At 38.2% G+C, this 24501-nt stretch overlaps 2 protein-coding genes and 1 long non-coding RNA gene across 12 annotated transcripts in view; 2 read left to right on the plus strand and 1 right to left on the minus strand.

Annotated features, from left to right (window-relative positions):
• Nucleotides 1-1204: 1204 nt before the first annotated feature.
• MDH1 (malate dehydrogenase 1) lies at nt 1205-19954 on the minus strand. Of its 2 annotated transcripts, XM_032291984.1 has the most exons (9): nt 19827-19954; nt 13816-13914; nt 12886-12982; nt 10662-10837; nt 9058-9180; nt 3525-3701; nt 3000-3113; nt 2369-2458; nt 1205-1540 (listed from the first exon to the last, which is right to left on the minus strand). In XM_032291984.1, exons 1-9 carry the CDS (start codon nt 19827-19829, stop codon nt 1415-1417), a joined length of 1005 nt encoding a protein of 334 aa, XP_032147875.1. In that variant the 5' UTR covers nt 19830-19954; the 3' UTR covers nt 1205-1414. The 2 variants fall into 2 exon arrangements, with proteins under 2 accessions (XP_032147875.1, XP_032147876.1); XM_032291985.1 differs by lacking the exon at nt 3525-3701 and having other exon boundaries at nt 19827-19940.
• Nucleotides 11381-13892, plus strand: LOC116560553. The gene is made up of 2 exons (XR_004273018.1): nt 11381-12531; nt 12690-13892. It is a non-coding gene; the product is annotated as an uncharacterized LOC116560553 (long non-coding RNA).
• Nucleotides 19955-20054: 100 nt separating the features above from the next.
• The window catches only part of WDPCP (WD repeat containing planar cell polarity effector), a 509410-nt gene continuing 504963 nt past the window's right edge, over nt 20055-24501 (plus strand). For 7 of the 9 annotated variants that reach the window (XR_004273015.1, XM_032291974.1, XM_032291976.1 and 4 more), the window contains exon 1: nt 20055-20679. Coding sequence is in view for 6 of the 9 variants with exons in the window: in XM_032291974.1 (XP_032147865.1) it covers nt 20605-20679 (75 nt within the window). In the remaining 3 variants the exon portion in view is untranslated. The remainder of the gene's footprint in view (nt 20680-24501) is intronic. The other 2 variants (XM_032291980.1, XM_032291977.1) reach the window with 2 other exon arrangements.

The following is a 24501-nucleotide window of genomic DNA, read 5'->3' on the forward strand; positions in this document are numbered from 1 at the left end:
TTAATATGATATTGTCTATTATATGTGGAAAGTGTGTTAAGCATGAGGATGAAAAGGTAGAAAATGCCTTCTGTCCTCACAGGTTTGGGGAAAAAACAAGACTATTCAAAAAAACCCCACTATTTTTCTAGTAATAAGCTTAGATTGAGAACTCCTAACACTGGCATAAACTTCTGTGGCATTTAATGGTTATGAAATATAAGATTCCTTATCTGCCAAAAAGTAATACTTCCAGGGAAAGCCCATTACCATTTTTTTATATGATGAAAGTGTTCTAATTACATCCAATGGCATAACACTGTTAACAATATTATCTGCCATTTATTTAATATTAGTAGCTAGCCTTAAAATCAAATTATCTACAAAGAATGAATTAACCTTAAGATTTTAAAAATATGTCATTTGTCCAATGTAGGTAATGTTTACAAATATATACTAAAATAGACTGATTCATTATCACAAGGTGGGTTTCTCTATTCTATTTAAATATAAGATTTATGCTTTATCTGTCTAGCCTTACTCCCTTCCCGTGGTTAAAAAGAAAAATCACAATTCCTTAGGCATGCTGGGAAACATACAAGTTTGTTTTCTTTTCTTTTTTTTTTTTTCTTTTTTGAGACTGAGTTTCACTCATTTTACCCAGGCTGGAGTGCCATGGCGCGATCTCGACTCACCGCAACCTCCGCCTCCTGGGTTCAGGCAATTCTCCTGCCTCAGCCTCCTGAGTTGCTGGGATTACAGGCACGCACCACCATGCCCAGCTAATTTTTTGTATTTTTAGTAGAGACGGGGTTTCACCATGTTGACCAGGATGGTCTCGATCTCTTGACCTCGTGATCCACCCGCCTCGGCCTCCCAAAGTGCTGGGATTACAGGCTTCAGCCACCGCGCCCGGCCTTTCTTTTCTTTTTTTGAGGAGTTTCACTTGTTCACGCTGGAGTGCAGTGGCATGATCTCAGCTCACTGTAACTTCTGCCTCTTGGGACAAGCTATTCTCCTGCCTCAGGCTCCCATCTCCACTATTTTTTAGTAGAGACGTGGTATCACTATGTTGCCAGGCTCATCTCGAACTCCTGACCTCAGGTGATGTGCCTGCCTCAGCCTCCCAAAGTACTGGGATTACAGATGTGAGCCACCGTGCCTGGCTGCAAGTTTGTTTTCTGAATAGACACTAAATATTAGCTAGAAATAGTGTCTGAGCCACTTTCATTCGAATATATATTTATTTAGAATGCACACTAACAGGATGATGATAAATTGTCATTCACAAACCTGTACCAAGAAGCACATAATTTTTAAAATGTGTTGTTTTTCACAAGTAATTTAAGTATAGCATTATTATCATTTGGTACTTGAGTCAAAGACGACATTTAGATTCTTCAGCTTTGAGGCATTTAGTAACATTATTGTCTAGTCAGGCAGAGGAAAGAAATTCAAAAGCAGTTTCTTTTTCTTCTGTCAGTTCCTTTGCAGTAAGATCCATCTTCTCACGTGAGAAATCATTAATAGGGAGACCTTCAACGAACTTCCAGGTCTTATTCTGTTTGAAAATAATGCAAATAAGAGATTTAAACGGGAACTGATCTTCCAATAAGCAACAACCTAGTTTGAACTTATATTTATTTGTTTTAAAGTCTGAGTCTAAAGAAGTAAATCAGAATCCAGATCTTTATAGATAATTCTAATAAAAACTCAACACTTGAATTTAAAACACCTTGAATCTAAATTAAAAAAAAAAAAGAACTTTAAAAATGATTGACTTTAGCACAGTTATAATAAAGAGCAACAACACTGAAAGACTTTGCTTCATTCAGAAATATACTATTTGTAGGTCTCTAATACTAGAGGCATAATGACCTACTGTGTCTAGTGGGAAGAGCTGAATCTTCCTTTCCAGATTAATTTCAATCACAAAAAATTTAGTGACCTGAAGTTGAAATACATATTGTTTTAAAGCTGAGAAAAATGTCTACTTTAGTAAAGGAACAATTTTCTAGACCAAGTTATACCATTCTGTTTTTTGGGGGGACAGGGTTCCACTCTGTTGCCGAGGGCATGGTACAGGGGTACTGTCATGGTTCACTGCAGCCTTGACCTCCTAAGCTAAAGTGATCCTCCTACCTTAGCCTTTCAAGAAGCTGGGACCACAGGTGTGCACCACCATGCCTGGTTATTTTATTTTTGTAGAGATGGGGTCTCACTATGTTGCCCAGGCTGGTCTTGAACTCCTGGGCTCCAGCAATCTTGCCACCTTGGCCTTCCAAAGTGTTGGGATGATAGGAGTGAGCCATTGTGTTTGGCCAGTAATACCATTCTTAAACAGATAACTACTTTCTCAAAGAAGGAAAATAACTCCAAAATACCTTACCTTGATTACAACAGGGAATGAGTAGAGCAGATCATCAGGAACACCATAGGAGTTGCCATCAGAGATAACACCCATGGACACAAACTCTCCCTGAAAAGAACAATGTTTCACATTCTCATGGTGATTAGTTCATACAACTGACATCTGAACTAATAAAATTAAACAAGGTGACCCTTTCTTACAATGTTCACAACATCATTACTATGTAAGGAACTATCATCAGCAACAGGTACTTCCACGACAAGATAACTTTCATGGATATTATTTCATTCCATTCTTCCATATCATATGTGAAGTAGGCCAGGGAAACCTAATCCTCATTTTGCAGATGAGGAACCTGTGGACTAGAAGAAAAAATTTCACCCCTACTGTGTATCAGGCATTGTGCTGTTTTCCATATTTAATCTCCTTTAACCCTCACAACCCTGTGTATAATAGTAATATCATGTAAAAGATGACAAAACAGCTCAGAAAGGTCAAGGCTAAGAAACTCCCAAGGTTACGTAGTTAGCAGGCAGCCGAGCTGAGAAATGAACCTAACCTGACTGTAGCAAAGGCTATATTCTTTTTATATTATAGTATCAGGCAACAAAAATAAAATAGTGACCTGTGCAAATTACTAAATCTTTACCTCTGGGGTTCCAAACCAGATGTCCCTGACGTGGTCACAGATGGCTTTTGCAGCAGACATTGCACTGGAGAGTTTTCGAGCCTTGATGACAGCAGCGCCACGCTGCTGCACAGTCTGGGAAGGGGGCAGGCAAAGGCAGCAGTGTTATTTGATCATGATAGCAAAATTTTCATTGATTCTAGTGGACCCTGGGGTGAAAGGCTACGTCCAGTGCTTAATGTGTCCCCTCCAAAATCATGCAACAACCCGATATTAGCCTTATCAATCCTTCTGGAAAAGGAATATATCCCCATACAAAGTTTATCATACTTCATGCAAAGGCATGGATCTTGGTATAAATCTCAACTGCTATGCTACAGATCGCATCAGATCAGACTGGATCATGACTGGCTTACTATGATCCTGAAAGTATGCACTCATCAGAGCAACTGTGAAAGACCTGCTCTCCTTGAAGCTTTCCTGTCCTAAGTGTCTCTCAAGAGTTTTTACGCTCGGTTGTTAAGAAGGCTCATAGATTTTTCTTACTGTGACAAATTCTCCCTTGAGCCAGTTGTCATCTTTCAGAGCTTCATAAACACCAACTTCTTTTCCTTGCAATTTCACCTTGGCATGGTTGACATCTGGATACTGAGTCGAGGAATGGTTTCCCCAGATAATGACATTCTTTACATCATTAGCAGTCACACCAAGTTTAAGAGCAATCTAGTTAAATTGAAAACAAATAGATTACTTAGACTAATGCTTTTTATATACAATTGGGACCTGTTTTGACAAATGCCCTTAAGATAAAAAGCTTCTGAAATTTCAAGAGAACACAAGAGTTATATTGACTTATAAAAAATGTAAATTTATTGTTTGGCAATTTCCTACAACAGCTTAACAGCGGTAACAACTGTGGACGTGAAACTTATGGAGTAGAATGTTTAAAAGTAGGAAGCATCCCATAGTTTGTGGTTAATGTATTCGTACAGTACATGTATGGAATATAAAACATTAATCAAGTTACTATTTATTAATCAATTTACTATTTCTTGAATATGTAAATGTGATCTTTTATTTCATTGTTAATGTTTATTTGGGGACGTCTTCTCAGTGCTTCTGAGTAATCAGGTATTTGGGCACTTTCTATGCAGGTAAAAATTTTATTATATATCATATACAAACTAATTTTCAAATAATCCTAAATGTAAAATTTTAGAGTTGGATGGGACTCAAGTTACCAAGATATGACTCTTTTCATTTTACGTATCAGGAAACTGAAGGAAAGAGGTTTTCTCTATAAATATATGCCTGTATTTGTGTGTACACACATATATACACACTAAAATAACATATGTAACAACCTCTAGCTTTAACTCCAGAAAACACTTTAGGGTCTTGCAATGCCTTGCAATCACATATAGTGTAAGAAGCCACAAAAAAGGTTAGAAAGTTATGTCTTGATATATTTAAATAAAGGAAAATCAGCTTGCTTATTTGTCTGATAAGTTTATGTACAGAAAAGAAATTATGATCAGGTGTATGTATAATGTGTTCCTAATTAGACAACAGAATTTATGATGAACCAGAAGGGAATATGGAAAAATATTTTAAGAAGCTGATCTGTTCTGATGACATTGAGGGCAATTCTTCGTTCTTTGTGTCCCAGTAAGAATGAGAGAGAAAATTAGTTGTGCCAGAGTCTGTAGCTTTAGCACACATAATGCAGCATTTGAATATTTACCATGTGATAAAGGGAATACACTTTGATATTTTAAGGAAAATTTTAAAACAAGGGCAATAACAGCTCTAAACTGGAAACAACTCAAATGTCCTTCAAGAATGGTTAAATATGCTGGGCATAATGGCTTATGCATGTAATCCCAGCACTTTGGAAGGCCGAGGTAGGTGGATCATGATGTCAGGAGATTGAGACCATTCTGGCCAACATGGTGAAACCTTATCTCTACTAAAAATACAAAAATTAGCTGGGTGTGGCAGCGCGTGCCTGTAATCCCAGCTACTCGTGAGGCTGAGGCAGAAGAATCGCTTGAACCTGGGAGGCAGAGGTTGCCATTAGCTGAGACCGTGCCACTGTACTCCAGCCTGGTGACAGAGCTACAGTCCTCAAAAAAAATAAAATAAAATAAAAGAATGGTTAAATAAACTGTACTGTCTTATATATACAATAGAATAAATAAAAGATGCATGGAAACACAACAAAAAGGAATAACCAACAACCTGGATGAATCTTAAAGGCCTTGAACTGAGTGAAAAAGAGCCAGTCTTGAAAGGTTCCTTATTGCATGATTCCATTATTGTAACATTCTCAAAATGACAAAATTGTAGAGGTGGAGAACAGATAAATGATGTCAGGGACAAAGAAAGAGGAAGGTGTGAGTGTAAGAGAGAGTATGAAGCAGTTATTTTGTGAGTGATGAAGAAGCTGTGAAAAATAAGTGAATGTAAAACTGGTGAAACTTCAGTAAGTCTAGTTAATAGTATTGTGTGTAGTTTATCGACTTCCTGGTTTTGATAATACTCTGTAGTTATGTAAGATGCCATCAATGGATGATGGGTACATGAGACTTCTCTGTACTATTTTTTTGCGACTTTGGAGTCTAAAATTATTTCAAAATAAAAAGCAAAAAAAACTCCAACCAACCAACCAACCAACCAACCAAAAAGGATAAAGATAAAGAAAAAGGCCATTATCTAAAATGTCTGGAATGTCTTGACTGGTCTTCACACTACTTTATTCTGTTAAGTAAAAAGTAAACTGTCTTTACTTTCACTTTCACTCTTAAACTAGTTGAGGCTGCTTTCTTAAATCCTAAAATCGTTAGTCTAAAAAAGTTTACTTAAAAATTTCTGTTTGTGATATTGTAAATCACTTTTGACAAACCTAATCCCTGCTTCATATAATTTTACAAGTATTAGGACTATTATCTACAATATTTGCATTAGTCTCTGCAAATTAGTTGGTTGGTTGGTTTCTGGGGTAACCAGCTATTGATCTGCTTAGCCTGTAGGGTATAGTAGAGTGGCAAGGTGTTCAACCATTTTTTACGTGTGCCATGACCTGAAAGAACTGGGGAAGAAATTGCTCTTACTTACATTTATACTTAAATTTAGCTAGTTTGGTATTAAAAAAAGATAGAATTTATACCTTGAACAATTAACTCAAGATATATATTACCAAGAGCTTAGAGCCCACAACTCCTTTGAATGTCAGCTTCAATGCTCCAAAGTACAGTGAAGACAAAATGCCTCTAGGCCTCTCCACCCTCAGTCCTCCTTGGCTCCTCTGCCTTCCTTTGTTCTTGTTGCCCTCCTCCTCTTGCTCCTGTGATCTCTTGAGCTAATCCAGTTCTGTCAGGACAGCAAAGCCTAGGTACTTTGCACCCAGAAGACATAATTTCTTAATATGATTCATGTCACAGCTAGTCTAAATTAATATGTAAGCAGAATAACAATTCTTTGCTCCCTTAGACACTCATGTCTGTCATATAGGTCTGTTAAAGTTTTTGATTAATTCTCCAGCCCTAGTAATTTTCTTCCATGTCATACCAGCTAACTGATATCATCGTCAAATAACCTTATCATTATAAGACATAAATATCATATCAGCAGACATAAATACAGCAATGGCTTGCAAATACACAAGGAAGTTCTACAGATGATAAATAGTCACTAAGTAGCTAAGGCCTCCGAATTCTAAGACAAAAAACCTAGCAACCATTCCTGTAAGAAGAACTTATCTTCGGGTTATTTTTCTCACTGGATAAATAACTTCTTTTAGAGGAAGAAAGTGGTTCTTCAGAGATTCCCTAAAAGCTCTCTCTATGCCAGAGTGACATGCTGAAATAGTGCCTAGTCAAGGGCCTGGGAATAACAAAGAACATGTCCCAAAGTGAAGGTTAAAGTCTGAGGGGATAGCACTTTCTTCCCACTTTGCTCATTCAGAGTTTAGCCCTGCAATGAAAAATGTTTCAGACACTAGGACAAAGCATCTCTTAGTAGAACCTTTGGAAGCAGAATTTTCCAAGGCCTGTCTCCACCAAAGCCTCAGGCGAAACAGCAAAAAGTGGTTGTTAGTGCCATTGTGCTACCTCTTTCTTCTAACTAAATAAGTCATTTTTTTTGGCAATCCAGAGTTTACAACTGTAACACATATAGTATCTCTTCCTTTACAACTGTCCCACAATGCCCAAACTCCTACGTCCATTCATTCAAACAAACTCCTATTCCTTCTCAGCTACCAACAGACCAAGCCCACCGCCTAAAGCCTCTCAGGGTATATTTGCACTTTAAGCTAAAAATTTAAGGGTTGTTATCTAACAACCCCCTAAATTAGGAATGTTTAGGCTGTATGCCTCTTAGAAATAAAAACAAAATCAACTAATAATAATAGCAGCCAACCTTTCTTGTGTTTTACTATATGCAAACACCTTGCTGAGGGCTTAAAATGGATCTTATTTAATCCTTATTAAGAACTCTCTGAGGTTGATATAATTATTAATACATTTTATATATTGAATACACTTTCTCAAAATCACAAAGCTAGTAAGTGGACTAAGGGCAGTTGATAACATTAGGTAAGAACATACATAAGGGTTTGGAGTCAGGCAAATCATGGTGGCTCCATAATTTATAAGCTGTATGACTCAGCAGGTTCCCTGACTTCCTTGGGCCTCAGGTTTCTTACCTAAAGTAGGGATAATATGAGATACCTCATATGGTTACTATAAAAATTAAATGGAAAATTATATGTCTAGCATTCAATTTGCAGTAGATGCTTAACAAATGTATATTCTTTTCTTTTTCACTAGGCATTCCAGAGCTGGAGGATTATTAATTCTCAGTTTAGGGTAGTGGTGCTTTAACTTAGACCTCACAGCATCTTCTGGTTAACAACTTTTTTTTAAACTAAATAAAGTTATCCTCTCTAGAAGAAAAAGCACTGAACTCATAGACCTATCTAGCAGTGATGACCTACAGCCAAGAAGGAATGGCCAGAAAAGCATTAGGGCAAAGAGGTTCTGCCCAAAACTAGAACTTTATCATGATTTCCAATGGCACCAGGACCAGTTAGATCTGAAAAAGCCTAGGAAACTAGCTCAGATCAGTGGCTTGGCTTCTAATTTTTTAAAAAGCTATTGTTAATTCCACGGTCACTGGTTCTTCAGCATATTTATCTATGGATCAAAGGATAAAGAAAATTAGCAACAGAGTTTAGCTCCTAAGTAGTGAAAGTAGGAAACTTTACAGATACACACAGAATATTAAAAAGACATAAAATTGGCTGGGCGCGGTGGCTCACGCCTGTAATCCCAGCACTTTGGGAGGCCGAGGCGGGTGGATCACGAGGTCAAGAGATCGAGACCATCCTGGTCAACATGGTGAAACCCCGTCTCTACTAAAAATACAAAAAATTAGCTGGGCGTGGTGGCGCGTGCCTGTAGTCCCAGCTACTCAGGAGGCTGAGGCAGGAGAATTGCCTGCACCCAGGAGGCGGAGGTTGCGGTGAGCCGAGATCGCGCCATTGCACTCCAGCCTGGGTAACAAGAGCGAAACTCCGTCTCAAAAAAAAAAAAAAAAGACATAAAATTGAAAACTAAATATAAAATTAAAAATTAAAATCTGAATTTGATTATTTAGCTGCAGGTAAAATAGAAGCAGAACCACACAATCACACAACACTCAAGTTCTTTGTGTATATAATTTCCTATATATCTGACAAAAATTAAACTAAATTATATATCATCATATATAACAAATTTTTAACCACTGTAACAAGAGAACATTAGTAACTGCATTTAATTATAGTTAGCAATAGAAATATAGTTAAAGACAAAATCAAGTAGGAAGTCCAGCCTCTGGTCCTTTACAAGAATACATTTAAGGATTCCCTAACAAATTAATGATAATTTACTCTTAATTTAATAAAAGTAATAGGTTCCTACTAAACAAAAATAAGAAAAAAAGCACAAACTCAGATTCAGTTATTTTACAAGTGAGAGAAAAATGTTTTAAAGATGAACATTCATAAGATTTAAGACTTATGAATTTTTCTTACTTGAGCTTTAGCTCGGTTGTGATCCAAACGGGTCAAGCAACTGAAGTTCTCCTTGGGGATGGATGGAGCTGACTTGGAGGCAGTCAGGCAGTTGGTATTGGCTGGATTACCCACAACAATAACCTATGAGGAATGGAAGGCAAAGAAGAGTTACAGACTATATACTTACTAACTAAGCTACGTTAAAATTTGACAGAAAATGTCTAACAGGTAGACTTTGTACAGGGGACGCTTGGGAAACACTATATAGCATAGGAAAATGCATTTTAAGTTACAAAATCTTTAATAAAATGATAAAAAGTTTTGAAATAATATATTTATAGAAAAGTTACAGCATATTATATGACTCCCATGTATCTTTAGTCTTTTTTTCTGGGTAACTCTTTCGACAAGCTGCAGACAAGATACTTCATTGCCTCTAAGTACTGCAGTGCTGGTGAATATTTCTCACAAACAAGGACGCTTTGCAGAGGTGGAATTACTATGCAAGGAATACTATACCTCCAAAAAGCTTGGAATTTAGCAGTCTGAACAACCTTGTAATCTTTTATTGGGAACTGAGGATTTCTATTCAACTTTTATTATTTTCTGTGATTACAGAAAATAAGTGAACGATTTAAAATTAAGTCCACAGAAAGCAAAAATGCAGACATCTATGAAATGTCATAGATAGAACATTATAATGGGCAACTTAGAAAATCTTAAAACGTTTTCTTTCCATTTTTTTTTTTTTTCAAAGTCAAGATAGTAAAGTATACAGAAATCAGTTTAACCTTAACCAGAAGGCCTATTTGCTGTATGACAATTAAGTTCTAGTTAATTAACAGTTAGCTAATAAAAGCTTTGGCTGGGGGTGGCAGTTGTGGCTCATGCCTGTAATCCCAGCACTTTGGGAGGGCGAGGCGGGTGGATCACATGAGGTCAGGAGTTGTAGACCAGTCTGGCCAACATGGTAAAACCCCGTCTCTACTAAAATTCAAAAATTAGCTGGGCATGGTGGCATGCACCTGTAGTCCCAGCTACTCGGGAGGCGGACAGGAGAATCACTTTAACCTGGGAGGCAAAGGTTGCAGTGAGCCAAGGTTGCGCCACGGCACTCCAGCCTGGGTGACAGAGCAAGACTCCATCTCAAAAATAAGAATTTAAAAAAATAAAATAAAAAGGAAGGCTTATTGTAATATTAAGACATGTTTAGAAACCTGAGCATTCAGAAACTACCATGTTCTACTCCTGAGAATAAACTTACCTTATGGCTATCTCCTTTCAGAATCACACAGAAATCCAAATGTCTGAATAAATATTCCCACACAGCAAAAATGCATCAAAATGTCCTATGCCTTCTTTATAGGTTTAAGAACTAATATTACATTTTCACACTATACTAATAGGAAAAATATTTATGAGTACTCTGAATATAGATTTCTATACTATAAGAAAAAACCCAGAAAGAGAGACCTTAACGAGCAAAACTCTATAGCCCTATTTACTGATGATTGTACAGAACTAGAAAAAAGGGCAAATAATTTTGGTTTTACTTAAATGCTAAAAGCATAAGTTTCAAATGCTAATAATGAAAAGATCCCATAAACTACAGTGTTGGTCACCTTAACTGACTTCTTTGCGTATTTATCCAAGGCCGCACCCTGGGATTTGAAGATTTTCACGTTTGCTTTCAGTAAATCTTTTCTCTCCATGCCCTCCCTTCTTGGCATGGAGCCTACGAGAATGGCCACATCCAGGTCTTTGAAGGCAACCTCTTCTTTATCTGTTGCGATGACATCTGTGGACATGGCAATAAATATGTAGAGTTACTTAGACACCAAAGTTTGAAGTTTTCTTTTTCATATTGAATCTACCCATTAATTCTTTCACTTGTTGCAAGTGTTTACATATCACACTGATATACATTTCAGGAGCCTAAGAAAAGAAAGATAGCCGGGCGCGGTGGCTCAAGCCTGTAATCCCAGCACTTTGGGAGGCCGAGGCAGGTGGCTCATAAGGTCAAGAGATAAGAGACCATCCTGGCCAACATGGTGAAACCCTGTCTCTACTAAAAATACAAAAATTAGCTGGGTGTGGTGGTCTCGCACCTGTAGTCCCAGCTACTCGGGAGGCTGAGGCAGAAGAACTGCTTGAACCCGGGAGGCGGAGGTTGCAGTGAGCCGAGATTGTGCCACTGCACTCCAGCCTGGAGCCTGGCGACAGAGTGAGACTCTGTCTCAAAAAAAAAATAAAAAAAAAAAAAAAGAAAGATAATACATTAATTTAACAATCATAACATCAGAAATGTCAATAGATGCATTTTGCTCTTCCTATTTCAATAATTACCTTAAATTTCAAAAATTCCATAGCCTTTATCTTTTATAATCATATATGATGCAAGGTATAATGATGACTTTTGAAACAACACTTATTATTCACATGAATTACCACATGACACAAAAGAGCAACTAATTCACCTAATCTTTAAATTACAATTACTTTAAGGTCTAAGATACCAATCACAAATTAAAAAATCATAAATGTTTATTAAGGAGTTTTGTGCCAGGGATAATGCTAAGATATTTATATTATTATCAAATTTAATCTTCACATTTTATAGATGGAGACACTGAGGTTTAAAGAGATTAACTCGCCACCATCAAAAGATAATGGAGCTGTAATTCCGCCCTAGGTTGGTCCAGAGTTCAACCACTATGCTCCAGTGTTAGTACAGTAAGCGCACATCACTTGCTTTTTGACTAAGAACATATATCGTCGTACTTCTTTGTTGATTATATTAAAAAAGCTATGATCAACATTTAGCATTTTCACTGGAAAACTGGCCATCATAGTTGCATCATAGTCAAGGTTGCCATAAATCTGAAAATGGGCATAGGCAGGAATACCAGTTGGAGGGAAAAAAAAATTATCTTCCTCTTCCCAGTCACACATCCTTATTTGCTGAACTTTCCCTTCCCTGTCATATTCACATCTGGCAGGGGACAAACTGACTGCAATCTGGGACCTTCAGAAGAAAGCACAGGGAACTCAGCAGACAAAGGAATACAAATGGGAAAAAGCAACAAAGTTGATTTGGAAAGAGTTGTGGGTGAGAAAAGGGAACCAACAGAATAGTGTGGGCAGTCATGTATTCTTCTACGGAACTATGCAACCAAAAGACTTAGATGGCAGAGTATCCTTTCTAGCAAATGTTTACTCAACAGATGAAGAATTTTAAGGAAAGTTTTTCTTGGGAGGTATATATTATTTTGCTTAGTGCGAACTTCTAGGAGAGTATCATTAATTAATCCCTACCCCCCAAAAAAAGACTATGATGAAGCTATAGCTAAAGAATTCAAATTAATTTAGAATTATTTTAATAAACTTCAATCAAATTTAAGCCCTCCTTATTATATTTGTGGTACAGTTCAATGCTTTGCAAAGGGCCGTATCTGAGCTCTTCTGAGTTTTTTGCAAACTATACAGCATATGGTAAGGACAATTTTATACTCTGTCTCAACCTGATGACTGGTGGATGGGATGGGGACCATATAAGAGGAACCAACTAACTTCCATAGCAATATATAGAGAAGGACATCCTGCACAACTGAGAAAGTTTTCCCTTACAGGATGCTACTATTACCATTTAGGTAGACTACATAACACAATGTAGGCAATTCCTACACTGTCTATAATGTATGTGTGTAGACAATGTCAAGTATATAACCCTTATGCAATATTACACTTAACTGGCATAATTAATCATGTACACACACATTTGGGGAAAAAGGATAGTCCTTTACCTGACACTGATATTATAAAATCCTTTCTCTATCCCTAACTCACCTTTCAGGAGGGGAAGGGCACAGTCTTGAAGTTCCATTAGGACACCGTCCAGGACACCCATCATGGGGGTGATATCCAACAGCACAAGAATTATAGGCTATGAAATATCAAGAACAGTATCTGTTAGTGTAGGCTATTTCATTTAGACACAAGACAGTCTTTTCAGTTTTTATTTGGTATGTACATGCATATAATTCCCATTAATTAGTCATGATGATTATTTTAGGAGGTCAGGTATCTAGTACTATGCCCTTTCAGAAAAAAGAATGCTATAAAACCAGCACCAGTTTGCTAACAGACACAGTGAGAGGATCACCACTACTCAATTTTAAGAGTATGTGAAAAAAACATCAAATTGAGTGACATACCACAGCTTGCTCTTATTGTTAATAGCTGTATGTTTGATTTCAGTTCATGGAAAGCTAAGTACAGTATCTGACATGAAAGAAGAATTCAATATCCATGGGTCAAGAAATGGAATAAATGAATACCTTAGAAAAGGATTTTACTGTAAATTAATTGGGCTTGTTGGAAATGGGAGCACCTGCTTCTATTGGGAAGCAGATTTTCTGACTATTTTGGTTCTAAAGGGCCATTTATGAACAAGGAAGTGCTCACTGAGCAACTTTTTTTCCCACATGACTGTAAGTTACTGTCATTAGTGTTATCTCCCATTGACTGACACCTGCTGGTTGCACCAAGTCAACTAAGTACAATATATGGAAGAGTTCTCATTTGCAAAGTGCTTTCAGTGCCTGGAGGAATACATATAAATACCTTACTAGCTTCCATTTATAGCAATGTACCTATTACATTTCTTGGGATTATCTATTCCTTCATTGTTTTACAATTTGTGTACAACTAAATACAGAATTTTATCAACCATATTCTTACTCTAATAACTTAAGATTTATAGACATCTGTTCCTACCTGGTCTTTACCAAAGACAGATCCATTTCCAATACTGTACAGCAGTGAATATGCAATCTGACCAGCTGCTCCAGTCACAAGGACTCTGATTGGTTCAGACTGTAATGAAAAAGACCCATTAACATCTTTAAGTACTACAGTACCTTAAAAATATCCAGTAAGAAATCTTACTATAGTAAGAAATCCACATACTTTAAAAATGAATGTAAAATGTAAAACTCTCTTCGCATCTGGCTTAGTAGAAAATGAATGTGCTGCATATTTACATGGTGTTATTTAACTCTCACTATGTAGGGAGCTAAAAGTGTTATCCTGGATTTACTTACATAATCTTATCCACCTTTTTGGGGATATTTTGCCGCTAAAATAGGTCCAACAATGTTGATGTGCTCGGCATGTGATGATCCAAACCCTGGCGGCCACTAGAACTGCATAAATCCTTATTATGCAAAGCCCCCACTCCCATCTGTTCAACAGAATTTTCATACCAAGAAGAGGAGTAAGAGGCTAAAACTTTCCATTTACATTGAGCTAAAACATTTAAATAAGACAATCATGCTTCAACTTTATTGTCTGAAGGAGGAAAAACAAGATTTTATTTTTTATTTTGGGAGAAACAAAAAGGAGAAAATGATAATTTCTGGATTATGGTATATTTTAGTATTAAATAATAATATATAACAACAGCAACATGTAGTGACAGATAGCTGACAATCTGATTCCAAGGGAAATTTTTTTTCTTTTTTTTTTTTTTTTTTTTTTTTTTTTTGAGACGGAGTTTTGCTCTTGTTACCCAGGCTGGAGTGCAATGGCGCGATCTCGGCTCACCGCAACCTCCGCCTCCTGGGTTCAGGCAATTCTCCTGCCTCAGCCTCCTGAGTAGCTGGGATTACAGGCACACGCCACCATGCCCAGCTAATTTTTTGTATTTTTAGTAGAGACAGGGTTTCACCATGTTGACCAGGATGGTCTCGATCTCTTGACCTCGTGATCCACCCGCCTCTGCCTCCCAAAGTGCTGGGATTACAGGCTTGAGCCACCGCGCCCGGCCGGGAAAATTATTTTTAAAAGCGAGGAGGGGGAAGACATACAAAGAAAGATTTCAACAGACCCTGAACAAAATACAGACATATAAACAAAGATAACTGATATTCAAGGTGATGACTGAGTCATTAAAAAAAGACTAAGCTAAGAGAATGTAAAAAATAGAATTTTGTGTGTATGTGTGTGGTTTTAAGGAGCCAAAAGTTTAATAGGCAAAAAAGAAGGAAGAAGAAAACAGCTCCCCCATACATAGACAGAGGGAGGGGGGATTGAACAAAGAGAAAACCCCCGAAATATTTCTATTAAAAAGAACAAAACAATAATGTTTAGAAACTTAATTGGTAAGTTTAGTTAGACAGAAAAATTCAATTAAGGTGAACCATTCCTTTCCCTGACAATGCTGGGTAAATGTCCTTCCACTGCCATCTTTACCCCAACCTGCAGTGAGAAATGGTCCATTGATGTGACTAAGCCTACAACTGTTTGGTTTCTTTTTATTTAAAATTCCCTCTTCCAGATTAGAATCATGTCTCTGAGATGAAACAAGAATGGATAGCCTGGAAGGCTTCTTTTACGCTTCTAACTCTAAGCTCAAGGTCAGCAGCACTCAGCAATTTGGTACCCACAGAAGTCAAAGGAAAAAAGTTTCAAAAAAGAAGTGTCAGGCTGGTCCCAGTGGCTCACACGTGTAATTCCAGCACTTTAGGAGGCCGAGGCAGGCAGATCACCTGAGGTCAGGAGTTTGAGACCAGCCTGACCAACATGGAGAAATCCTGTCTCTGCTAAAAATACAAAAATTAGCCAGGCATCGCAACACATGTCTGTAATCCTAGCTATTCAGGAGGCTGAGGCAGGAGAATTGCTTGAACCTGGAGGCGGAGGTTGCAGTGAGCCAAGATTGGACCATTGCACTTCAGCCTGGGCAATAAGAGCTCAGTCTCAAAAAAAAAAAAAAAAAAAAAAAGTGTTAACTGGTGTAGAAAAATGATCATAGCAAAAACAAATATACAATATTTGTTTTCTAATTTATTATTACTATTTATAGAAAAATCTTTAATCGCCTAAATATGTTTTTCATTCTGTCATTTCCCTTCTTAAAGTCAAGTAGAATAGGTAAGGAAAAGGGAATAGAGGAAGAAATTATTATTATTACTCCCTTTCCCTTTAGGATGCAAGATCCTTAAGGACAGGAACTTTGTCTATTTTTTTTTACTGCTATATCTCAATTGCTTAGAAAAACTGGCACATAGTTATAACTCCGATATTTACTTGAAGGAATAGCTGGGTCCTGTAAAACTACCAAAAAGATGGAAATGTGTAAGAACTGTTTGGAAACATATGTAACATGCTTAAAAAAAATTTTTTTTAAAGATATTTTATTCATTTGAGATATTTAAGGCTGAATGCAGTGGCTCATGCCTACAATCCCAGCACATTGCTGGGGGTCCGAGGCGGTAGATCACTTGAGCCCAGGAGTTTGTGACCAGTCTGGGTAACATAGTGAGATCCTGTCTCTTAATAAACAATTTAGCTGCGTGTGGTGGCACATGCTGTAGTTCCAGGCACTCGGGAGGCTGAAGTAGGAGAATCACTTGAACCTTGGAAGGCTACAGTGTGCCATTACTGTGTCAGTGCACTTCAGCCTTGGTGACAGAGCGAGATCCTGTCTCAAACAAACAAAAATTTATTCATATATACTATGAAGACAAAAGGTATTTTATTCATATATACTATGTTTTCAGAAGGTTGGAAACTTAGTGAACACAATAGTTCCAACTATAGTTAACAAACTTATTTATGTCACTAGTACTAATGATAATGCCTTATAAACCTACTGATGAACTGCTGTCTCATTTAATTCATTCATTAAACAAAACACCACTAAATTCCTATCATGTACTTGGTACTATTTTAGGCCAAGGAATCCATTGGCGAATCAGAAGAAAACAAGAGGATAAGCCAATTCTCTAAAACAGGGGGCTAGAGAGGCAGTAGAGAGCAGTAGTTAAAGAGATTGACTCTGGAGTCAGACTTTCTGGGTTCAAGTCCTGGTTCCACAACTCATTAACTGTATGCTCTAGGACAAGTTACTTAATCTCTCTGTATTATTTCCCCATAGTAAAATGGAGACAATAATAGCAATTATCTAACAAACAGAGCAGTTTTAAGGATTAAAAGAGTTAATACACAAAGCACTAAGAACAGTAGTAGCAAGTATTTATAATTATCATCACAGAATTTTCTTCTAAAGACTTTAATAGCCTGTGGTTTTCTATTTACATGTCTGTTGCTCTCTATTAGGCTGTGAAGCCCCCTTGAGAGCAGTCTGCCTTTGATATGAATTGGCATTTCCATATGGTGTTCAACAAGTATTTGTTGAATGAGGGAAGGTTAGAGTAACAAGTATAAACACATACTACTTCAATGTACAACAAGCTAGGATAAGAAAAGTGGAGTAGGAGAGAGTGAAGATCACTATCTATAAAGTTTAGCCTCCCATAAGGTCACCTGTATGGTTAGAATAATGCAGTCAATTTTAGTAGCTACTTAAAAACATATTCACAGTATCACTGCCCTTAGTGATGGGGTTGTGGCCACCTAATGAAGAGTTAATTCCACTTCAGCAGTTTCCTTTTGTGTCTTTGGAGAAATTACTTTCACAGGTAGGTAATTCCATCTTATTAATAGTAGTATGAGGCTTAGTGTCTGAATGTTTGAAGATGAAACAGAGAAAGAAAAGTCCAGATCTGGTACATTGGAGCTGAAAACCAGGAGGGTGGGAGAGTCCTGCTGACTTTCACAATGTTACAGTGTGAACATAGGTTACTATTCTTTGCTCAGATATCTGGGCAGTCTGCCAAGATCCAAAGAAGGAATGTCTCTGCTCTTAGCAAGGCACCAATGATCTTCCTGCAGATGCATGCTCTGTGCTAACTTCTCAGCTATAAAGATTGAATTTAAGTATCTCTCTTACTCCACAGACAGATCCACATATTCCTTTTTCACTTTCTAATTTATATATATTTCTAAATTACATGTATTTCTGTAACACAAAAAATAAGCACTACCATTTAGATTCCTTCATACAGTTTATTTTGCTGTCACTCCCTATAGACAAAAAGCAAAGAATCCTCCCCTTTGAATGAGCTTACAAAAAAGGCTCTTTTCTAACTCTGATCATCATACACTCTCCTGAAGGGGCAAGGAAATTGAGTCATTTGTGAGTTTGCTGTCAGTTTCAGCAAACTGCCAGACAAATTCTTCTTTATGTTCTGTCTCTCTGCTATCTGGCACCCCAGTGACCTTCTAGGGATGGGACCTTGCTAGGGAAAACCAGCTAAGAATCAGGAGCCCACAATCTCTCTGTGACCTTGGGAAAATTATCTGACCTCAACAGACAACATTATAAGAGTAAATAAAATAATCTCCAAATTTCCTTTGAATTCTAGAATTCCAATATTTTGAATTGTAAGGAACAAAGCTATAAAAAAATCTACATGTAGATAACATAGTTGAGTTTGTATATGCAGTATGAGCTGGTAACTTCGTCCAAAACCTCAGCTAGTAAAAATAAATTTTCAGAGAGTTGAGTATAGCTGCGAGACCCCACTGCAGTGGTCCCTATAAAAATAAATATTCAGCAAGACTTGGTAAGTATAAGACACAATATAGAAAAATGGATAGAGTGTGAGACTCATGGGGCAAATTACATTCTCTCTGGGTCTTGATAAACTCAACTTAAAGATCTGAAGTGGGGAGATTCGTCAAGATGACCTTTAAAAAATCCCATTTAGTTCTAAAAGCAAAAAGTCCAAAGTTCTCAGGTAAGTACCTCTGCTTACCTAAGGTTATTAGGACGGAAACCACTGAAACTGTAATTTAAATGACTAATTATGTGACAAAATATTTAGGAGACCTAGGTTTAACACCCACTGGAAATTGGCAGCTGTCTCCAATGGCCCCGTTATATAGGCAGAGAGAGTAATGCCCTTGCCTTGAAAACGTGTCTTTTCAGGTTCTGGAAAATTTCCAATTCATTCGAACATTTCTCTACATTCTCCAGCCATTTTAGTATTTTGGAGATAAAGTAAAAAAAATAGTCGCAACTATAAATAAAAGCCATTGTGTTTATAGTATGAAGCGATTTCTCTGAGTTTGATAACAAATGTCACCTTCAAGCAGTACGCAAATTATTCCTACGTCAGAGTTCCTTCAACAACCCTCCCCCTCTCCCTCTCTTTCAGCAGAGGCAAGAGATGGAGATCTAGGTTATCCAGGTCTTCCATGACAAAATGGTTACACTGTTACATTTAAAAGAGGTGCTTCTGGAACTCATACAGTTCAATAAAGAATATGTGCAGTAGTTATCTGGCTAGTGATGCCGTCACTTCAGCATATCCTGGCATTGCAAAAGGAGGTCAATGAACGGGTTTCTAATTTTGTGAAATTAGATATGGCGGAAACACCTCTCCTGCAAACGTAGATCGTAATCTGGAGCACCTGGTAAATACTACCTTTCCAGATTTTTGCTTTCAAAGGCCCTGTAACAAAAGCCCTTATAAACACTGTGGGCTAATGAGGAGAAAAAGGGGTTAGGACCCAACCTTTCCCTCCCATCGCAAACCTTATCGTCCTTATCAAACAAACCCCATAATGTCCTTCGGAAAATAGCTAAAGCTCGTATTTTGTCCTCTCGCCACGCAGCAGGATTAAGATCGTGCCTCTCCAAGAACAAATACTTCTCCAGAGTCCTCCTAAGGGCCTCCCCATGCCCTGCAAGGTGGACGTCAATCCCTTCCCAATTATTGGGTCACTTCGACAATCCCCAGAAGATGAGTCCGAGCTTTCCAAAGGGCACGAAGGACAGTGCCTTGCAGATCTGCCTCCCAAAAGTCCCTAAAGTGCAAGAAACCCCACACAAGGGCGCGAGTGCCGGAGATAGGCAGGCATCCGGGGCCCACACTCACCATGACTGAAAACTGCGAGGACAATTTCAACGCCTGCAAAACGAGCCTCAGAGCTTCAGGTCACCTCTACTACGGAACTGACTCGGAGAGGGCGAGCGGTGTTAGCGAAAAAAAGCTCCGATCGCGACGCGGCGCCCTCTGGGAATTGTAGTTTACACTGTCCTGGTTCTGGCGCAATCGCCAAAGCGTTTCCTTCAAGAATTGAACTACACTTCCCGAGACCAGAGGGTTTTCTCACGTTCCTCTCCCTGCGCAATTCGCCGATTGCAAAGTAGTCCCTGAGGATGAGCCGCTCTGATTGGAGAAAGGCGACACGCGGATGGTTTGGGCTCATGAAAAAAGGCTCTGCCTGATGGCGCCTGGCAATTGGCGGGAGAGATAGCGTATGTAAGTCTAGGGAGGAGAGACCGACACCTTAGCGACATCATCCCCACGCGTGCGACTGAGGCTTCATCCTCCCCTGAGGGTAAACGTGGAAGGTAAAGAGACCTTCCGCTGCGTAAAGCTGGCTCGACCCGGAAACAAAATCTTTTAAAAAACAATTCACACTCTGGAGGGGAGGAGGAATTATTAAGTTGGGATTACCCGACAGCTTCTGAGGTTGCTAAGCGACGAGGTGGGAGCGCGCGCACACTCAGGCCGCTGGGTAGCACCTGAGCGAACTGCGTCGGCGGCGACCCGGAGACCCTAGAGACGGAGCAAGCGTGTCGCTCCCTCCCGGGTCCAGGGACTCTTGCTTAGGAAGCCTCTGCCCGGGGTAGAAGCTTCTGTCCTGGTGATGAGGCGAGAGTTTTCACAGGACGCCTACTCCGAAGCGAGCGGGAGCCGCGCTTCTTCCTCACTCTCGAGGCAGGTGAGCCCTGGCCCGAGGGCAAGGGGTTTTCTTTTAAACTTAGAGTCAGAAATGCGGTTGTGCGCCGTCCTGCATTGCTTTTATTAACTGGGAGGTTGCCTGCATGTTCGTGGGTCCCATCTCTGCGCCGAGTATGAGGGGCGTGGGAATGCAACTATTCTGGAGGGGATGGTGCCCTGGAGTAGGCGCACCCCCAACGCCGCTGTAAAATTGAGCTTTTCCAGAGTTAAATCAAAAATATTTATTGAGCATCTACTTTGTAGGAGTTGAGCGTCTCTCTTCCAGGAGGTCACAGTATTCGGATATAACTTTCTGTAAGCCCTCCATGAATGTTGAGTTTTGCCCGTTCTCTTTGGAAGAAACAGGGTGCGCTTTAAACCATCTTGAGTCTTAAAAGTTATGCCAGAGCGGCATTTCTGAGGAAAGACTGGAAGCTGAATGGGAGACACTGGTTGTTTAGTCAGTCTCAGCTGGTAAAACAACTTAAGAGGTTCTCTTTAAAATTAATGCTGCCCGAGAGAATTGCTGTGCTCTTTAAAAGCTTGTTTCATGTGGATGTTAAAAGGAAGATACGATGCTTGGGAGTAGCATACACGTAATGAAAATGATTAAAATATCTCTATTAGATTACATTGTTATAACTTCCGTTTTTTTCTCTATTACTGATAAATGAATGCCAAGTAAAATATCTTTCAATTTTTTTCCGTTTTGGAGGATTTACTATTTTTGGAAAAAAATGTAATGCTTTACTTTTAGCATTTACTAATATCATACCTGAATGACTCTCCTTGTATCTCTTTATTCATTTGGCTCTTAGGCAACAAACTTTCCTGGTTTTCCTCTTTTGTCACTGGTTCTCAGTCCTTCCGAGTTTTTTTTTTTAACCTTTTTTTTTTGTTGTGATCTCTTTACATCGGGGTGCCTGCATTCTGTCTATACTCAATCCTTCAGTGAGCTAATTCACGAGTTGCATCACTTCAAATACTACTTTTATGTTAAAAGCTCTCAAATTTATGTGTCTAGTCCTGAATTAGTAGGTGTGCATTATTCTCAAGCCTGGGTTCTCTGAGTTTTACTTTTTACTCTGAGCTGTTACCAAAAATGTCTCTCGTTATCCTTTTTAACGAATACTTCTACTAGCTGCTAACAGAAATATTTTTCCATGTTATTGTCTTTAAAAATCTCATGATTTTTGTCCTTGATTTACAGTGAATTTTAGAAGGGAGAGTTTTTATGACCAGAATTCTCACTGCAGTCCTATAGCAGGACATGACATTCCCATACTCCAAGAAGGCCACAAACGTGTGAGCCTCCGTATTCCCATCCAGTCCAGATATACAGAATTGAAATCACCTGTGTGGTAGCTCATGGGCCTTGTTCTGTTTATAGCTAGTTGCCTTTGTAAATCAGGTTAAGGTGTGTATTAGCACTGATTGTAAATTACCTTTCTCACGTAATATATGGCCAGGTGCGGTGGCTCATGCCTGTAATTCCAGCACTTTGCGAGGCCGAGGTGGTGGATCACGAGGTCAGGAATTTGAGGCCATCCTAGCCAACATGATAAAACCTCGTCTCTACTAAAAATACAAAAATTAATCTGGCGTGGTGGTGCATGCCTGTAGTCCCAGCTACTCTAGAGGCTGAGGCGGGAGAATTGCTTGAACCGGGGAGGCAGAGGTTGCAGTGAGCCAAGATCGAGCCCTTGCACTCCAGCCTGGCGACAGAGTGAGACTGTCTCCAAAAAAAAAAAAAAAAAAAAAAAGTTACCTTTCTCAGGTAATATAATACATTACAAGAAGATGTTTGGTCAGGTGGGTCTATCAGCACATTTCCAATTAATACTAATAAGATAGTGTTCCCTTCCTTTTGAACTGTCTTGGTAATAACTAATGTCAAATAGCACAATATGTCATTGCAATTTCATTGTGAGTTTGAATCTTTAGGTGGTTTGTGAATGTGTTGCAGACATTCATTTTTTGGTAAGGCAACAAACAGAGCATTAAACTTTTATGCTATATTTGGAGATACACTTAATTTTTTTTGCCCAGCCTCGCATTATTTAGTAAGGTAATATTTAAGTCAAATTGTAGAAAATGTTTGAAATACTATTCTGACAGCATCCAGGAAAGATATTAAAGGAGCATTAAGTTTCAGGTCTGTGAAATAGAATGTTGGCTCTTGATACCCAAGGCGCTTTGGAACTCACAAGATCTTATGCTTTTTTATAGTATAAAAGTGACATGGTGGCTCACACCTGTAATCTCAGCACTTTGAGAGGCTGAGGCCGGAAGAGTCGGAGTCCAAGAGTTGGAGACCAGCCTTGGCAATATACTGAGACCTTGTCTCTACAAAAAATTTTTAAAAAATTAGCTGAGTATGGTAGCTTGCACCTGTAGTAGTCCCAACTACTCAGGAGGCTGAAGTGGGAGGGTTGCTTGAGCCCAGGAAGGAGAGGTTGCATTGGCACCACTGCACCCCAGTCTCGGTGGCAGGGTGAGACCATCACCTGTCTCAAAAAGAAAAAAAAAAGAAAATTATTTAACTTCATATTAATTTTTTCTGTAGCATATACAAAATTGATATAGAGCTAGTTAAAACACATTCATTTTAATGTTTTCTTTAATGAAGTACTATTACGCTTTTAAGCTATTTTATAGCAATTTTGTTATAATCTGATTCCTTTTTGTTGAAAGTAACAATGTAATATTTAGAAAGTACTGTGATGTAAAGATGCCTTTACATTGCAGTTGGTTTAAGTAGCTACATTTTTAGAAATATGTGCTTTACCATAGGATCATGTAATTAATAGTCATGTTAGATAAGAGTGTGATTGAAAATAGGATTATTTAAAAAGCAAGATTAAGACTTGTGAAATAAATTGGAGACCAAATTATTACGCACTCACATATACATATATACATATATATATTATTACTATTTTTTGAGATGGAGTCTAGTTCTCTCACCCAGTTTGGAGTGCAGTGGCCTGATCTTGGCTCACTGCAACCTTTACCTCCTGGGTTCAAGCAATTCCCCTGCCTCTGTGTCCTGAGTAGCTGGGATTACAGGCGTGTGCCACCACTCCTAGTTAATTTTTGTATTTTTAGTAGAGATGGGGTTTCACCATATTGGCCAGGCTTGTCTCGAACTCCTGAATTTGTGATCTGCCTGCCTCGGCTTCCCAGAGTGCTGGGATTACAGGTGTGAACCACCGCAACTGGCCTTATTACAAATATTTTTTAAAGGAAAGACTGCAGAGCTGAAAATAAAACTTTGGCTTTTTACCCTTTTTACTATTTAAGTATAGTGCTAGGTACCTTGGAAATTATTTGGTTGGCTTAAATGACATGCATGACATTTTTGAAAGTATTCTTAAATTTCTAAAATGAATATGTAGTATTTTAAAAAATATTCACTTCAGTGAATCTTAAACATAGTAATTCCAAATTTAGTTATGGCAAAAATAAAAGTGCTTGTAATTTAAAATTGTAGTCACAATGAGAACCACTTTATTACTATGTCTTACAATTTTATATGTACACAATTTGCACACATTTTAAACTATAACATTTGACTAGAATTTTCAGTAGTGGTAAAATACAGGATATTTTAATAGAATAAAAGTTTTAATCATGATCATTATGTAGTCAAGTTGCTGTGAGTGGTCAAGTGGTAGAATTGAGTGAATAATTTGCTAGCACCTCCTCTTTTAACTCTACGTAAAACAAGATAAAACATGATTCATCAGGATTCTTCTTGATAATTACATGTTTCCAGAAGTATCAGCTACCTAACCTTGCATTTTTTCAAGTGGAAGAAGTA

Source organism: Sapajus apella, unplaced genomic scaffold, assembly GCF_009761245.1.
Source record: "Sapajus apella isolate SASKATOON/1434 unplaced genomic scaffold, GSC_monkey_1.0 scaffold26, whole genome shotgun sequence".
NCBI classification, from domain to species: domain Eukaryota; kingdom Metazoa; phylum Chordata; class Mammalia; order Primates; family Cebidae; genus Sapajus; species Sapajus apella.

Bases quoted from the DNA above. Each gene is read 5' to 3' on its own strand.
- MDH1 (XM_032291984.1), bottom strand. The intron at 3,702-9,057 runs GTAAGAAAAATT...CAATTTAACTAG, and splicing joins ACAACCGAGCTAAAGCTCAA to ATTGCTCTTAAACTTGGTGT. The intron at 1,541-2,368 runs GTAAGGTATTTT...ATTTTCAAACAG, and splicing joins CATTCCCTGTTGTAATCAAG to AATAAGACCTGGAAGTTCGT.